The sequence below is a fragment of the Trachemys scripta genome, chromosome 1 (genome assembly GCF_013100865.1).
Source record: "Trachemys scripta elegans isolate TJP31775 chromosome 1, CAS_Tse_1.0, whole genome shotgun sequence".
NCBI lineage: Eukaryota > Metazoa > Chordata > Testudines > Emydidae > Trachemys > Trachemys scripta.
In genome coordinates this window covers 86,032,545-86,050,452 of record NC_048298.1, presented here as the reverse complement: position 1 = coordinate 86,050,452, position 17,908 = coordinate 86,032,545, and the positions used below count along the sequence as shown (strand labels likewise).

The 17,908-nt window shown below is 46.8% G+C and overlaps 1 protein-coding gene across 1 annotated transcript in view; it reads right to left on the bottom strand.

The window, feature by feature from the left end:
• Positions 1-723: 723 nt before the first annotated feature.
• The window catches only part of FAM234B (family with sequence similarity 234 member B), a 29,989-nt gene continuing 12,804 nt past the window's right edge, over positions 724-17,908 (bottom strand). The window contains exons 3-13 of the mRNA XM_034774576.1: positions 17,194-17,292; positions 15,253-15,441; positions 13,148-13,278; positions 12,205-12,352; positions 11,657-11,798; positions 10,760-10,903; positions 7,638-7,719; positions 7,319-7,474; positions 5,129-5,246; positions 3,182-3,405; positions 724-2,846 (exon numbers count right to left, since the gene is read on the bottom strand). Of these exons, the coding sequence (XP_034630467.1) occupies positions 2,841-2,846; positions 3,182-3,405; positions 5,129-5,246; positions 7,319-7,474; positions 7,638-7,719; positions 10,760-10,903; positions 11,657-11,798; positions 12,205-12,352; positions 13,148-13,278; positions 15,253-15,441; positions 17,194-17,292 (1,439 nt within the window). The 3' untranslated portion in view covers positions 724-2,840. The remainder of the gene's footprint in view (positions 2,847-3,181; positions 3,406-5,128; positions 5,247-7,318; positions 7,475-7,637; positions 7,720-10,759; positions 10,904-11,656; positions 11,799-12,204; positions 12,353-13,147; positions 13,279-15,252; positions 15,442-17,193; positions 17,293-17,908) is intronic.

Here is a 17,908-nt window from a genome sequence, read left to right as displayed (position 1 = left end):
ATGGAGCCATTCCAATGCCAACAGTACCACAAAAATGGAAAGGGCTCACCCAGTGGAGACAATGCCCGCTGTCAGCAATTAGAATGGTGAGAGTCTGGAACTTTCCTTTTGATCACACCATTTTGACTTCCACGTTAATAAACCCCCCTGAGGCTTTGGGCTATGTATGCCCAGCTCCATTTGCCACATAACTTGAAATGGTTCCCATTTTTCAAAACACCCAGTGGGCTGGAGAACGTAACGTCTGGTCCTTTTGGATTTTACAGTCAAACTCCTTTTGAGTTAAACTGGCTCCAGACCCTCCTCCAGAATAGCCAGAGAAATCGCTTCAAACCAGGAGTTTCCCACTGGAACAGGGATAGAAAGAGGGTCTCATTCCCCACTCATACCCTCCTCCACCCACCAACCCCCCTTTTAAAGCATCCCTCAGCTGTGGTATCCATCACCTCCGGCCAAGTCCTGTCTGCTCCCGCCCCTGTGAGGCTCCCTTCTACACACTGTACACCCAACCCCCTTCTCTTTGGGGCTCCCGTCTATGCTCCTTGCTCCATTCTTTCCCCCTTCAGAACCCCTGTCCATTTCGTTCCCACACAATCTCCTCAGAGGTGCAGTGGTGAGGTCCTGCTCGCTCTTCACTCCCCAAATGCCCTCGAGGGAGCCCGTCCCGTAACAAAAAGCAGTCTCCTTTCCAGGCTAAGGAAAACAAGGGTCAAACACAAAGGGGATGTTGTACATGATATTTATTTGTTTCACTGCAATTCACAGTTCCCAACAATATACAGACAGAGTCTTTATTCACAGTGGGAATGCAGGGGAGAAATTCACATTGTGGGGGAGCTAGCATCACTGGACACTGACTATCAGGCCTAGGAGTTTAAGGAAGCACCTCAGGGGAATTACTCCTTCAGGTAGCCTTTCCCAGCAAGGGGGTGGGGGTGGAGAGGAAGCACATCCCTGTTCCTAACTTGCCTACTGGTACTTAGACATTCAGCCACCACCAGCCAGCCTGATTTACAAACCAACCAACACATATAAACACCACACCCAGCTAGGAGAGAGTAGAGGCCAGGCAGGTTCCAGGACCAGAGCCCCTTGCTACAGTTGTGCTAATATTTACAAAGCTATTTACACACAAATACCATTAAGCATATACAAACTGTTCAAAGGCTCTGGCATTAATAAGGAGAGGCCCAAGGCCCAGCCTCGGGGTTGCAGCTACCCCTGAAGAGACTGCACAGAAGCATTGCACCGGAGAGAGAGCAAGAGAAACAAGCAGTGAGAAGCTGGGCCAAGAGCCCAGGATACAGAGCCAACCACACCCATGGTTCATGTTCCCTTTTAAAAGGAGGTGCCAAGCTGTGCCCTCTCCTCAGCACTAAGACAAGAAGAACTGGAAGAAAACAAAGGGGACGTACTAGCTGGAGGAGAGAAAAATGCACCAAGCAGCAGCCAGTTAGCCACTTTAGGGCTACAGCTGCTTGGCTCTGCCAAATGTAAAGGGCCAGCTTGAGAGAGGCATGCTGGGAAACCAGTTCCTATAAGAAGGCACCCTGCAGTGGGGAGAGTTAGTAGGGGCCAGACGTCACCAAGGAGGTGTTGTCACTATGTCACAGGAGGCTTTACGGACACACTGCAGAATCGGCGCACAGGCCATTGCACGCCCTGAGACACAGAGGTTACATTTCAAAGAATTAAAACATACTGGGGACAGATCCGGCTTTTGGCTTTTGCACTGGGAGGGAGGTCAGGGGAGAGTGATAATATAAAGCCTACCGTAACCCTCTCTTGATTCTGGGGCAGCTGTGAGTAGTACAGGTCCCCACTGTTAAATCAGAGCAACCTTCTGGCTATTCTAACTTATGCTACCTGGTGATGGCCACAAAGGACCAAAACTGCAGCTGGGGATCAGTTCAGGAAAGGGTCTCCTGGCTCTACCCCTTGCCTCCAGCCCCTCCTCCTATGGAAGAAGCAGGGGGGTGCAGAAAAGCCTTTACACCATCTGAGGAACCACTTCACACTGGTGAGATATTCCTGGGGGCCACATATCCAGGCTAGAGTCTGCCAGAGGCACAGCACAAAATGGCTGCACTCCCCTGTACCAGAGGATCTGGCCCACTTCAGGTAACAAATGTGCTTTGGGATACAAATGGTGTGATGTTCTTGTGAATACTGGGCATGTTTCTATGGAGCTCTGGGCCTGCAAACAAAGCAAGGGGAAAGGGCGACCTAGGAATGGGAAGCCTCTCCACCAGCCACTTCAACCCGGTTGGGAGGGGTAATTGGAATGGGGGTGTGGAACCTTTCTTCTCTGGAGCGCGCATTCCCAACCTGCCAAGGTCATAGAAGGCTGGACGGTTCAGGAGACTGGGAACTGGACATGGAAAAGGGGAGTGCTCTGGTGTCTGTAAAATAAAGAGGTAGGACAGCTGGTGGAGCGTCCATGACCAGCCCTGCCATATAGGAGCCAGGCAGAGGCTCCACTACAAAAATACAGAGATTAGTGCAGAATGGCAGGAAATGCTGGCTGGACACAAATGGGAGCTTCCTGGAACCAGTTCATAAATTAAACATACAAAAATATACACATTTCTATTCACAGCTCTACCTCTCTGCCTTCTCATTGCCATGTTACCCAGAAGGAAGCATGCAGGCAGGGTGTGGGGGGGGAAGGGGTCACACACAGTTGCTCCCATTCCTCAGCAAGCGTGGGGGGGACAGAGAGAGTGCTCAGTCCCCACTCCCTGGGCACAGCGGACGTCCTGAGGAATCACCGAGCAGCTCCCCATGCCCCATCTAGACCACACGTCCACCTGGCTATTGAAACCTGACGGGCCAACATGCTAGAACTGGAGAAAGAGAGAAAAGTCATCAGCCAGGACTCTACTAGCCCAAAGTCCAGATAGGAGACCCCTGCCTTCCCCATGTTTCCCACTGCCCTTCTGCCCCTCCCCAGCTACCATCCCCTGTCCTTGTCCTGCTCCCAAGATTCCTCCAGTCCAACTGTCATGTCCTAACTACCAAAGCATCTGCATAACCTGACAGTCCACTCAATTTACGCTCAAAGGGATGGCATCCTGCAAATGCCAGCGCAGAAAGATCCCCGACCCTTGTCCATGAGGGGAGGGGCACTGCCTGTCCAACCCCTGTGACTTAGCAAAGGATTCCCTCTGAACTGTCTCACCTTATGAGGAAAATCAATAAACTTCAGCCTGGAGAGGAATCTCCTCACTTCCCCACGGCTGATTTTTGGGGTGGTCTCCCTCAGCGGCACCATTCGGCTCTGAGTAAGCATGGCCCACCGCAGGCCCAGCTTGCTGACCAACAGCAGGCGGGGCTGGTTTTCGGAGGTCGGGCTCGTTGTCATGGTGATGTAAAATGCATCTTTTTGGAGATCATTAATTCCAACTGATTGATAAGAAAGGGAGAGAAAATACTGGCGAACACTGAGAAAATTACACCCTTTAGGCAAAAGGTCTTCACTCAGCCAAGGTTCCCACTGACTTCAGTGTAAGTCATGTCTGGGTGGGAGTCTGTCTACAATGCAATCAGAGATGTGACTGAAGCACATGCAGACATACCCAAGCTAGCTTTGATCTAATTGGCTTCAATAACAGCAGCAATGGTAGCCCAGGCTAGCCTCTTGAGTACATACACAGGGCCCCAGACCAGGCTGTTCAGCTTGTGCTGCCATGGTTTCATTGCTACTGGTGCTGGAGCTAGCTGGATCAGAGCTAGCTCGGGTATGTCTACATGTGCTGCAGTCACACCAATGACTGCAGTGTAGACAGACCCTGCGTAAGGACTGTGGAACTTTAGTCACATATAAATTTGGATCATTCTGTTCAAAAATCTTGAAGGTGAAAATCTGCAGTGGAAATAAATTGCAATGCAGATCAAAATATGAAGTTTGCGACTCAACTGGCATTTTTGAGTCTTATGCTGGCAGCTACGCATACTTGCATAATGTAAAGAGCCTCTCATCCCCAAATCTTAAGGCACCTTACAAACAGTAATCCTCTGTACTCCTGTAAGTAGGCATTTTAGAGAGACAAGGTGGGGGAGGTAATATCTTTTATTGTACGAGCTTCTGCTGATGAGAGAAACAAGCTTTCGAGCTTACACAGAGCTCTTCTTCAGGTCAGTAGGCATTTTATTCATTTTACAAATAGGGAAATGGGCATAAAGGGAGGGAGGGTAACAAACTTGTCCAAAGCCCCATAATGAACAGAATAATCTGAACAAAATCCAGGAACCATCATCTCCAATTCCCTGCTCTAACAACGAATTTACACTTACTTTCAAGGCAGCCATTTATTTCAACAGTGCTACGAATCTTAGAATCATTACACCACAGCAGACTTGGTTGTGGCATGTCTAGCATTGGGCCACACCTCCTGGCACACCAGATTGCCAGTTCATCTAATCCCATATCTTGCCTCCTGCCACACCAGCCAGGCCATTGGTCCAAATGGTCTGGTATGCTCCCTTGGGTGTCCAGCTGATGCTCTTAGGAGGTAATTTAAACTCCCACATTCCACTGATTGTGTAATTTTGTATGGAGGCAAATCCAGGTTAACCATCAAAGGAAAAACTAATATTTAAACAAAGTACTTAATTTTCAATCACCTCTTCAAACGAATGAGGAGGAAGCAGAGCAGGTTCTACCACATAGCGCAGAATAGGTGACTGCCTCGGGCACAGTATTGGGGACAGCAAGATGATTGGGTCTGATGACCCAGTTCAAGGTAAATAATGAATAACTCCACTGAAATCAATGGATCTACTCCAAAGTAAAACCAGTGTGATACCAGAATCAGGCCCTTAGTATTGATCATATGTTAAGAGTGATTTGGTGAGTTTTCTACTTGCCAGCCTATAGACCTGGTGTTGGGCAAGAGAGGAGGAGTGGGAGTTGAACCTTGGTGGCAGTTTTTACTGATTTTCTGTGACTGGCCTAAACTTGGTGGACATCGTGAGTCCTGCTTATTCTGAAGCACAGCAAGACCCCAGACCACCTCACAGCCAACTTCTCCTTCAGAACAGGGAAGGATTTTTAACATCCATTTGGCCTTCCTCAGTTTCCCTTTGAGATGAGACTAAGAAGCACCCCATGCCCTCGCATACTTACTGGCTGAAGCAGTCACTGTGTCTGTTACATTGGTGAGGTCCAAAAGGAGGGCAGGAAAGGTAGGGTGCAGGAGGTAGAGGTGGTGTAGCCCTGGATGCTTGTTTCTTGGGCCAGGCTCCTTTTGGAAAGAAAGGCAAAAAAGGGATGGCTACATCCTCCACAACAACTCCTGCTTTGGAAGGACCCTCCATTTGCTGAGAACCCCCATCTTACACTAACTGACATGAGCTACAGAAATCATCTGTGACCTGCTGCTATAAAAAGCTCAGTTCTTCTCCAGGATGGGCTCTCCTGCTCCAGAGAGAAACCCATTCACACATGAGGCCTCTCCCACAATCTCCCCTTTGATTGCACAGCTCTTCCACAGCAGCTGTCCCCAAACGGAAGAAGCTCTTTCTCAGTATGAAAAGAAGCCCCTGGAGGATATCTAGAATAATGTGTGAGCCCAAGCAGCTTCTCTATGGACTCATGCCGAGGGAGGAGACAGGCAAAAGAAACGAAACATTCTGAGAACCCATCTCTCCTCCAGCCAGGGAAAACTGGTGAATTAGCTGAGAGGACTGGGACCAATGCTGTGAGGCAAAGGGGCAGCAGGTGAGACTTTGCAAATGCAACAGAAGCTCAGGAACTGGCACAACCATCCAGTGGGCAGGGACCAATGTAAGCCCAGCTCCTAGGAGAACAAGTCACTAGAGCAAACAAGAATCCCTTCCTCAGGCTCCTGTAGGCTACTGCCTGCCCTGAAAGGCAACTCTGTAGAAGCCGTAAGGCAGCAGTTATTAACTTTCTTTATCTAGAACCCCTTTTGTGAGGCATTCCTCCTCCCATCCCTATGTCCCTTCACACCACGCCCTGGCACATTTCTCATTCCTTTCCTTCACTCTCTCTGTTCTTTTTTCCCCCTTTCTTGTCTTCTGTCTATTTTTTGTTTTATATTTTTAAATTTTTTTTTGCTCTTGTTCTTTTCCTCCCTTGCCAGCCTCCATTCAGAAAGCTACATTCTCTTGGGTGTTGCCCTCCATTGGTGGCTTCATAGTGCCAGGCTGCGCCTGCTCTTGCAAGCATGCTGAATAGCAGAAAAGGGAGGCTTGGCTTGGCAGGCTGCTGTCTGAGCTCGTTCACGCAAGCTCTTCATGGGACTGTCTCCATTGAGAACTGTCACAGGTGCAAGTGACGGCTGTGATTTTGATCCAAGATCATGCAGCTTTTTTTGACTCTACTAGTTCTCCCTTCCACACTGCTTTCCCCTCTCCTGGACCAGTCTAGCAGCCTGCCCACCAAGCTGTGGAATGCTAGTTTAAGTGATTATGGAAGCTAAGCCCTGGAGTTCCTGGAAAACACACGTTTAGCTGAACGTTTCCCCTCCCTCCGCCCCCCCACACTCTTCCAAATAAAAGAGTTCTGGGCTTAGGAACACTGTATTCTTAGGAGGGAGCCCAATGGCACACTGTCCCAGTGACACTCGGACTAGGAAAGGCTTCTGCAGCATCCCACAGAGCTCTCTCACTGCTTTCTCCCCTAGACATACAGCAAGCCCTGCAGCCATTAGCTACAACCACTAGGGGGTGAGACTCAACTGCTGTAGACAATCACTGCAGAATTTAGATAGAACTGGCTTGAAGGCCTTGTACACTTATTCTCTCCCTTCACTCAGATACCATGGTGATGGCTGACTTTACCGGACCTTAGACAGGTGGAAGATTTCATTATGTTATTCCTCTTCATGTAGATGTGGGTTTGCGTAACGCCATCAAAAATGCATTTCCTTCACTTCTGTTCTCCCTCTTGGCCTATATACACTTTAGTCTCACCTTGTCTCCCATGTCAAAAACTAATACGTGAGGGGTCTTGATTGCGTTCCACATCATTATCAATGACAGCATGGATCTGAACTGCTGAACAGGTACAGGGGAGCTCACATTTGTGAGGAGCCCACAAAAATGGCAGCTATTTATGGAAAAATATTAATAATCTAGTAGTAGATTTAAAAACAGACTATGTGTATGTGTGTGTATACATGCATCCTTCAGAATTTAGAACCAAGAGACCCCCCATCTCACAACCCATCCCATATGGAAGGTTTTAAGTTCAGTAACATTGTAACTGAAGAAGAAATAAGAAAAAGGGGAGAGACTGAATACTCCTCAGGCAGAAAGCTTCCAAGTGGAAACAGGGCTCTCTCTCGCTTACCAAGTTTTGTAATGCAGGCTGCATTTCGTCAGCCCAGAAGAGAAAAACAGATTTCTTCTCCAAAGTCATCACTGACAGTGCATCAGATTCCTGCATGTGACACGGGAGATCATAGCTCCAAACAGGGAGGCCTGATTTACCATCCACCACCAGAATCTGAAAACAGGGAGGGGGACACAGCGTGAGCACCATGAGCCATGGAAATGGGAAGAGACAGATGATTATGGCAGAGACTAGGGACCTTACAGCTAGCACATACCCTGTCCTCTCTTCTGTCCCACCACAGTCCTCCCCAAGTGGTAACTTTCCCAGGATTTACCTTTTTCACATTGCCGTTGCTCTGAGCCTGCACCATGAAGTCCAGGGTTTGGTCAGCATTGAAGTAGCCAGGGGCAGGCTGGCTGTGAATGTTGAGAAAATAACAGTGACTGGAAAAGCATGGAATATTGAGCGAGACAATGCACCCCCTTTTAGGTAATTTTCCCCTGACTGACACTCATCCTACTGCTATTAACACAGGATTTGCCAAACCAGATCAGGCTTTTAATTCACCAAGCATAGTCCTTGACTGGCAGCAACCATTTGCCGTTATATCAGAGGAGGGAAAAATAACCACTGTGCTCCTAAGCAATTCTTCAGTGCCATAAACACAGAGGGAAATTCCTGTCTGAGTCATATGGTAATCAGTTTACCATAATGCAGCCTGACATTTTATTACCCTTTCCTTAGCATGCACAACTACACATTTGTATTAGCAGTCATAAAATTATCCAGACCTTCTATAATCCATCAATAGTTTTTGGTTGTCAGACCGCCTGCAGTAGTAAGTTTCACAGACCGATTATATGATGTGTGAGGCATTATTTTTATCACATTACTCCTTGTTCCCTTATTATGGGCCAGTGTGAGAAAGAGTCACTGGCCATTTTTTAACTAAACCCTTCTTAATCTTTAATAATTCAGCTCAAGTCCCCTCTCATTCTTCTCCTTCTATGCGATATAATTCTAGATTTAGATCTCTTGCATCATAGGTAAACTCCTGAGTTTTCTAACCATCTTGCTTGCCTCTCTGGCTTTTGAATCTGAGTTCTATCTTTCTTAAATTGGACAGGTCTGGACACAATGCTCCAAATAAGAGCAGGCAATTCTTCATACAATATCACCACTAAAAGAACAGGAGTATTTGTGGCACCTTAGAGACTAACAAATTTATTATCACCACTGTATTTTCTGTATTTGCTCATCCCCTTTGTAGTGCACCAAGCATGCCATTTCCTTTTTCATTGCCTCTGAACCCAGCGGCAAATATCTTTAAACTAGCATCAATGTTTCCCAAGTCATTGACCGTGGAGAATCCCGTATCTTCAAAGTACACTGGCATAAACAAGAAGTGGAGGCTACTTTTTGCCTGTGTGTGTTACTTTACATTTATTTAAGGTGAATTTCTTCTGCCATCAAGATTCCTGATTCCCCTGTGGGTTTGAATCCATCTGGCGTTTTCCCCCAAACTGAAAATATACTTTAGGTGTCATCCATCAGTCAACATCAACTCCCACTTTCAAATCAGTGGTGTAACAAACCAATTCTGCCACCACACTAATTACTGGGATAGCCTGTATTAAACCTTCTCTCTTCTGAAAATCATCCATTTACAACACGCTTTTCGATTGCTTAACCAAGTTCTAGTCCACCAGACTTTGTCCCTTACCTTCTGGCTAGTGATTCTCCTTTATGATCTTAAAGGATCTTATCAAAAGCTGTTTGAAAATCCAATAAAATTATATCAACCAGGCCACCTTTATCATTTATTGTATTTTGTTACCTTTTTCCAAAAGGGCAAGATTTTCCCTAACAGAAGCTGTGTGGGTTTGACTCTGAGTGACACTTATCCAAGTGTTTTACTATTCTATCCTTAGGCCTTGTCTATGCTGGGGGGCTGTGCGGATTCCAGCCACCAGTGTAGCTGCACCGGTACAAAAACCCTAGGGTAAATGGGCAAAGCACTAGAAACTGTGGCGCTTGTCCCTGATTGAACCTGGGATGCGTAAGCTGCACATTTGGAAACTGCAGCTTAACCTGTCTCCCCTATGCCTGTGCTTGTATGGCAATACTGGCGGCTCTAATTGGAGCCAATCTCCAACGAAGACAAGACTTGAGAATTGCCATCACTATCCTTATTAGTGAAGTGAGGCTTCCCAATCTGTTATCCCCAGAATCTTCCTTTGTTCCCCTTTCCAAAATTCTTTAGCCTTCAGGAATAGTTGCTGGGTTTAGATATTGTATGTCTGACACACCATCCCTCCTGCTGTTTCATGTGTGACACTTCCTGGCAGAGTTTGAACTTTGTGCTATGTTGTTTAAGCAGGGTTTTCATTTATTAAATGATAGTCTTTTAGCGCTAATAAACTAATCCCCTTCTCTACTTTACTATGCATGTTTTGTTCCCCTTTTTACTCTTTGTATCTACCCACTGAGAAAAAAAAAAAAAAAACAGCTAATCTGGGCCTTTAACACAGTGGTCCTGTACAGGCTGCAGGATGATTCCATGATCTATGTTTCCACCTCTATCTTTCACTTCATCTTCACCATTTTCCTGCATAAGTTTTGCAATCTGCCCTTTTCAAAGTAATCACTCTATCCTCGTAGGTGTATTGCCATCTATTAGAACACCCAACTGTACAGTGATCGCTATTGGTTAATGAAGATTCTACACTTGCCTCCTGGATAAATTCCTACCTGTCAGACCAAAGGTCCATCTAGCCCAGTATCCTGTCTTCCGATAGTGGCCAGTGCCAGGTGCCCCAGAGGGAATGAACAGAACAGGTAATCATCAAGTGATCCGTCCCCTGTCGTTCATTCCCAGCTTCTGGCAAACAGAGGCTAGGGACACACTAAGTTCACAGTTGTTTCCACCTTTGTAGGTACCAAAACAAGTTTCTTGTTTATGCTGTCAACAAATTACTTCTGCCATCTATGCCCAGGTGTACATTCAACCAGTTAATACTGAGGTTGCTGGGGAAATCACCTGTTGTTATTGTCCCAGGAGATTTTGCAACTTCCTTAAACTCTTTGAGTGAAATATATCCCTGTGCAGAGGTCCAGCACAGAGCATATGCACCATCATCTCAAGGGGCTTAAGTGCTGCATAGACCACATGCTGGCTGCCTGCACAGGGACGAATTTCTTCCTTTCAGCATACTAAGATGGACGTCACTCTTTGAATCTAGTATGTTGGCGATTCAGTCTGTCCCTTTCTTTCATTCCTTCCCTCTCCCATTCTCCCCTCCCCACAGCACTAACATACCGACACACACATGACTCCAGCTCCCTGGTATCCCTGCAAGCTTGGGGAATAATTCCAGATGATTCCCACAGGAGTGTGCGTGCCTGGAGGAGAGAAACAGAAAAAGGAGACACAGAAAAAACAAAAGGGTAGCTAACCTGTGAATGTCCTGCAGCTCCAGGTTCCAGCGGGGCTCCAGGTCCTCTCCTCGCAGCAGAGTAAGGTTGTGTTTTGTGGTGATGAGGAGGTCGCTGCAGTTAGTATCTGAAGCCGTCACCATCTGCAGGAACTCAACGCCCCCGCTGGGAGAGGAAGAAAGACAACATGAGGCAATTGGGCTTCCCAGGTTTTATTTACTTATTTAAATAAAAACAGCCAATGCAAGCTCTAAGCACCTTTGAATATGTGAGTGTCTAATCCACAGAGGTATGGGTTCTAGGTTTTTTCCTGTGACTGAATCCCCACTTCACCACCTCATCTAAATTGGGGCCTGCTGCTTTCTTCTTGTTCCCAGTCACACTAAAGGATTTCCCAGGCTCTGCTGGGCATTGAATCACTGCGTGGAGAATAAGGGACATGCAGGGCCTACATGACCCTGGCCCACTCTGCTGTGTAGACAGAGCTGCTAACTTGGATTCTTAATGATTTAGAAACACACTTTTTCTCCCCTGTTCAGGCATATTCCTATGCATGTGTGGCTGTAAGGGGGGAACAAGGGCTCAGAGGAACAAGAGGTTCCCTTTATAACACATGGCATATGCCCACTGCAATCACTGGAACAGGGGGGAAATTGAAGTTCTTGATGTCACAGGCATTGCCTAGGTGACTCTGATGGACAGAGATATTCAAGTTTCAGAGTAGTAGCCGTGTTAGTCTGTATCCGCAAAAAGAAGAACAGGAGTACTTGGATGCATCCGAAGAAGTGGGCTGTAGTCCACGAAAGCTTATGCTCTAATAAATTTGTTAGTCTCTAGAGATATTCAAGTGGAAGGGGAACCTCAAACAGTGCCCAGGCAGAACCACAGCTTAGCCCGAATGGAGAGACCATAACCTACCTGTAAATGTCAATGAGCTCTGATAAGTTGACAGATCTGCGCTTCTCCCACTCTGGCTCCTCCCGCTGCAGCACAGGAGGGAAGCTGTCACGGTTTCTGGCTTGGGCAAAGAGATCCCTCAGGGCGACTGCTTGGACATTACCTAACAGATACGTGACAAGGAGAGCAAAGATTGAGATTCTCACTTGTTGGATGACAGTCCCGAGAGCACAAGAAGCTGGGACCACTTACAGGTGGATAGTGATCAAACAAAAGCAGGAGGAGAGTCTCAGCCTCTCCAGGAAGGACAAAATGTAGGAAGATGCATAGGAGCATCAATGGCTTTGGAGAACTCCAAGCCACTCCAGTCCTAGGAGCTCCAAGCAGGTATCACTGTTCCTGCGCCATTTCCTACACTGGTGTGGGGAGCTCCCATCTTCTCCAATCTGAGCCTCCACCAGTGGAAGGCACGGTAGGAACATCCTGGCAGAGCTCACAGTGATCCCAGCTTTAAAATGCCTTAGAAAAGAGATCAAATGGAAGTGGCAGAGGCCAGTGGCCCATCTTACCAAAGCCAAACAGGATATAGATGGCTCCTCGGCTAGTAACGTGGGCTTGGGGGCCGATCAGTTTTCCTTCTCCATTGATGCTGTACTTCACGGGCCCACCCAGAGGGTTTCCCGTCTTACCCGATACCAGGATAAAGCACAGGTCTGGCTGCAAAGGTGACAGAGATGCAGGGAATTCTGGGAATTGACTCACACACAGTAGAAAGCCTCTCTGCCCCAGAATGAAAAGCTCTGCCATTCCCTCCCCACACAGCAGCATGCATCACATGACAAATCATTTGGCATCTTTCTTCTTCCCTCTCACCTCCTCTATTTGATTTCCTGTGTGAGCTACTAGTCTTGGTCTAGTTCCTTATGTTACGATATCCTTGTCACAACCCCCCCACCCCCAACATGCTAGGCACCCTTGTCAGTAGCAGAGATGTCAGTGAATGAATGGACTTTGGAGCCTGAACTCTCTCATCAACCTTAAAGGCAGTACCTTCCAAGTCATTGTGCACGGAGCAGCATAGGGGAAGTTTGCACCATGATTGCCAGACAGGGACGTCTCTTTGATAGCTAAACAGAGCACATCACTGGGCTGTCAGATTGTCAGCTTTCACTAGTGCTCTAAAACCACTTTAAAAACAAAAGCAGTAACTGCTAAAGGGGGAAGCACAGGAGAGAGCAATTTTCACGTCTCAGCCAGTGGGCAATGATTAATTTAACAACGACATTCATTTGTCAGCTGATAAAAGATACAGACAATGTAATTACTACTTGATCCTGTTCTCCAGAGCAAGAGAAGGAAGGCAGGTTTGTACCTAAGGGGAATCTGAGGTAAGAAAACTACTTGGATGAAGGAATTTGTGCCCTTCCCCCACTACACTCTCTTTAGACCATGTCCCTGCTCCCCCTCCAAAGATTCAAGCCCATTCAGAGCTCTGGTGGGGATGTATCATACCTGGGTCTCTCCGATGGCCAGAACCACCAGATCTCCAACCTTATCCCCATCCAAATCTGGCAGCATGACGGCTGGTGCAGCCAGGGTCCCACTTGGCAGGTGGGCTGGGTTCAGTGTCCAGATGGTTTTCCCTATAGGAGGAGAGAACATCTGAGCACTTCAACACGTCAAGAAAGCAGAATTCATGAGAATCCCCAGAGAGTCCAACTAAACCTTCCTGAAGGAGGAAGAGAGAGAAGACACTACCGCCCAACAGCATGAGTAACAAATCCAACCTAGAGCAGATGGCCGTGGAATTCACACACAGTGGAAAGTAGAATTCTTTCCTCCCCATTGCTGTGAACTGCTTTTGAGTCACAGCCTGCCAATGCTTTGCTTTATTAGCGTTCTGACATCTCTATCAGGGTCTGGTTCTGAACCTGCAACTCTTCTGAGGTTCAACTGTCAGGATCAGATCCTAAATAAGAGAGGCTTTGCAGGACACCAGCTGTCCTAACTGGCCAGTGGTAAAGCCTGATTGTTGATGTCACAGCTATGCAGACACTCCCGGGGAATGGGATGGGAACTCATAGTTGGAGGGACAGATTTTGGAAATAGAAATCTGTGTCTGAAAAATTTCCAACAGGAAACAGCCCCTGTTGCATCTTTATCCTCTCCACATGGGGGGATAAAGGTATGTGAGCAGAAGTGATTTTAAACACGGTTTGTTGGTGGGGACCCGCGGAGGGGCCCAGTAAAAGAGGATTCACAAATTTTCTAACTAAATTAAAAAACAAGTTCAAAGTAATTCCAGATGCTCTCCCTGCCCTCTGAGTCCCTCTGCCAATTACTATACTTTTACAATCACATTTTAACATGCTTTTCTCCCTCTTCTGCTGTGGGAAAGCCTCCCCACCCCTCGAAAGTACAGAACAAAGTTAGGGCCAGATCCTGCAAATGCTTATGTACACAAGTAACTGTACTCACACAAGCAGTAGTACTGAGTTCAGAGAGACTACCCTGACCCTGCAAACATTTATACATGTGAACAGTCTCACCGGATTCATTCATTACAACCGTTTGAAAGTCAAGCTGTGTTGGTTAGTTTTTGTTGGGCACAGAAGTCATGCAACATTTCTATGTTCCCTAACTGAATAAGTATAACTCTCAGAATCAGGGTTCCACTGCAAATGCTCATTCAAGCTCCAAAAATATTCTCCAACATTTGCCTAAAATTCACTGTTCCCATGAACATTTCTGCTAGCAAATTCACTTGCGAGGATGTCCATTAAGAGTAAACATAAAAGGAACATAATCAAAATGACTAAAAATGCAATATTCTTTCAGATCTAGTAAATACTTTTATCAACCTAAATTCTCCTGAATCTGGAACTGGCTACAGCATACTTCCTCACCTCTTTCTCTAGATATGATGTTTAGTGCATCTGTGTTGTTGTGAAAGAGCTGCTGCATTCCACTCAAGAGGTGGCTACATTTCAGTGGTAGGTGAAATGACTCCTATATCCTTTATCTATATCACAGGGATGTTATAGGGCTACATTAATGAAGTGCAAAGGATTACATTACATATTATTCCTTGTAATTCGGTATTTGTTAACGATTAGATGAGGGGTTCTCAAACTTCATTGCATTGTGACCCGCTTCTGACAACAAAAATTACTACACAGCCCCAGGAGAGGGGACCGAAGCCCTAGCCCACCCAAGCCCCTCCGCCACAGGTGGGGGGGAGGGGGGCGGCAGGGAGGCAAAGCCAAAGCCCAAGCCCCACCGCCCCTGGTGGAGAGGGGGGCAAAGCCAAAGCCCAAAGGGTTGAGCCCCAGGCAGGGGGCTTGTAACCTAAGCCCCGCCGCACAAGGCTTGGGCTTCGGTCCTAGGCGGTGGGGCTCAGGCTTTGGTTTTAGTCCCAGGCCCCAGCAAGTCTAAGCCAGCCCTGGCAACCCCATTAAAATGGGGTCGTGACCCACAGTTTGAGAACCTCTAGATTAGATCATCTTCTGTATTACTCTGCCGTTTTCTTTTAGCTATGGACTTGTTCCTATGTTGCTACCATGGTGCTGAATTATTCAAGGTGATCGGTTCATCCACACATTCATGCCTAGAACTACCTGAGGAGGCCTGGAGAAGGCTGAGGAATTTGGATGTTCCAGTCACAAGGCAGACAGGCTCAGCTGGGGCTGTGAGAGTCAGTCCTTTACACTGCACACTCCGAGTCTCTTCTGGAATGTGGCTGGACCACAGGGTGCTGCCGTTCACACCCGAAAGGGCCATCACAGTTACCGATGGCCTAGAAACACCTGCAGACACACAAGAGGGGCAGTGAGGTCCCTTGCAATCAAAGGAGAGAGAGGAACAAGGCAAAGTGATCTCAGGGGGACACTGCATTCAGTTATGCTGCTACTCTGTGCTGTCCCCAAGTGGAAAAGGTTAAAGTAGTTGCAGTCAGAAGAATCCCATGAGTTTGGTTATGTCAGTCTCTTGCTAGCTCACAGGAATGGAACTGACAGTAACTGTCCATAGAAACACCTGAAGTTATGTTTCTGTTCTTGGTTGGCAAAGGAACATAATATTTGCGCTACCCGAGCACCTATTGGTCCATTCAATTCATCACCCTAACTGCTGTCACACCAGACTAGACTACTGTTGTTTTTAATGCTTATTCTTCTGCTGACCAATGGTTAATGCTTAGAAGTTGCAACTACCCTTCTATTAGGAACCTGGCTAGTTATGCACAGGGTCCTGTATGTTCTGTGATTCTGTGGCAGCAGAATTTTGCTCCATAATCTTAAGTTTTTTCTTTTTTGGTAACCTCCCCCCCTCTATGTTTCTAGCCTTCATTGTTGTGAAAAACACCTTGAAAGCATGCAAACAGTGTCAAACAGTGTTGTCTGCCTGAGTCTGCAGACAGCACAAAATAATAGCTAAATGGAGTATGAAGTACCCCAATATGTTTTAATTAAATGTTGACTTTGATGCCTAATGATGAGAAGTTTAAGGTCAGCCTAACATCAGACATACTGGTCATCATTTTAGCAGAAACATCCAGCTAATGCGCTTATGTCACAACCCCAAACAAAGTCCCCACATCTTCCAAGGTGCTAAGAGCCCCACATGGGTCTTATCCAGGTGGCAAAATTTCCAGCTTCTCCCTAACAGCATCTACAGTGCAGTTAATGTGGGGCCAGTACAAAAATCTGCTTCATGTTGAAAACTGAAAATGTGGGAACAGTGTAAAATAAAGAACACGGGGAATCCCGCACAGGTTGAATGAGTCATTTTCATATTTAATTCAGTATAATCACAATTTTTTAATTGAAATGAACCTGCCATTGGATTTTCTATCTACTGCACCAGAATTCCTTGGACTCCAGGGACCCTGCAGTGGAATTTACATCTCACTTGTAATGGAGTACATGGGGTCTTACTTATGTAGCACTATGCCATGCGGGAAGGGAAATTTTCCTTCTTATCTGTATTCCTATTACACCAATCATTGTAATTAGACACCAGATATTGCCAGTACACTCCAGCATAATGGGCCCTTGCTTCTTGACTGTGTCTGTGGGACTGGAACAGATTTCATGTTACTACAAGATGAAGGTGGCTGTGGAGATGCAGTACAATGACAGCTGGGAAGCTCCAGAAACAGGAAGCTTGGAGCAGTGGGAAACCAGCAGAACTCAGTGACAAGCTAAGTTATTTCTAGACTTCTGATGGGGTATCCCCTGTGTTCCCATGCAAATGTTAGCAGAGAAATGAAAAGCAGCCTGCTGAGGGAGAGTGGGCTGTTTAACATTAAACAGCCAGGTGTGGTAAAATTACTACTATCAATCAATATATCAGCTGGGACTTTCACAGCAGATGTGAGCTGTTTTAAGGAGAGATCTGAAGGAGGACAGCATGGCAGCTCTGCAGATGGTTAGGGGAACTCCTCCCATTCATAAAGGCTGACAGGGAGAAAATAAGAAAAAAAATCACTGGACAACCCGACAAAAGAGCCATCAAGGCTGGCATCCCTGGCGAAGCGAAGTTGGCAGTTAAAATCTTACCCAATACGCTAGCATTCATCAGGGCTGTGAAGGAGAGCAAGATGTCCGGGAGCCCATCACCATTCACATCAGAGAGCTCCAGTGGGAACAGCACTCCACCTGTGACAGTCAAAGCAAATCAGGAGCTGCTATCAGAATGGCTGCCAAATCCACTCTGCACAATGGGGATGAGGACAAGCATGAACGAAAAGAGGTCTGAATAACCAGGCATCATGGAATCCACAGGAAACCACAGAAACAGCACTATTCATAGAATCATAGAATATCAGGGTTGGAAGGGACCTCAGGAGGTCATCTAGTCCAACCCCCTGCTCAAAGCAGGACCAATTCCCAACTAAATCATCCCAGCCAGGGTTTTGTCAAGCCGGGCCTTAAAAACCTCTAAGGAAGGAGATTCCACTACCTCCCTAGGTAACGCATTCCAGTGCTTCACCACCCTCCTAGTGAAATAGTGTTTCCTAATATCCAACCTAGACCTCCCCAACTGCAACTTGAGACCATTGCTCCTTGTTCTGTCATCTGCCACCACTGAGAACAGCCGAGCTGCATCCTCTTTGGAACCCCCCTTCAGGTAGCTGAAGGCTGCTATCAAATCCCCCCTCATTCTTCTCTTCTGCAGACTAAACAATCCCAGTTCCCTCAGCCTCTCCTCATAAGTCATGTGCTCCAGACCCCTAATAATTTTTGTTGCCCTCCGCTGGACTCTTTCCAATTT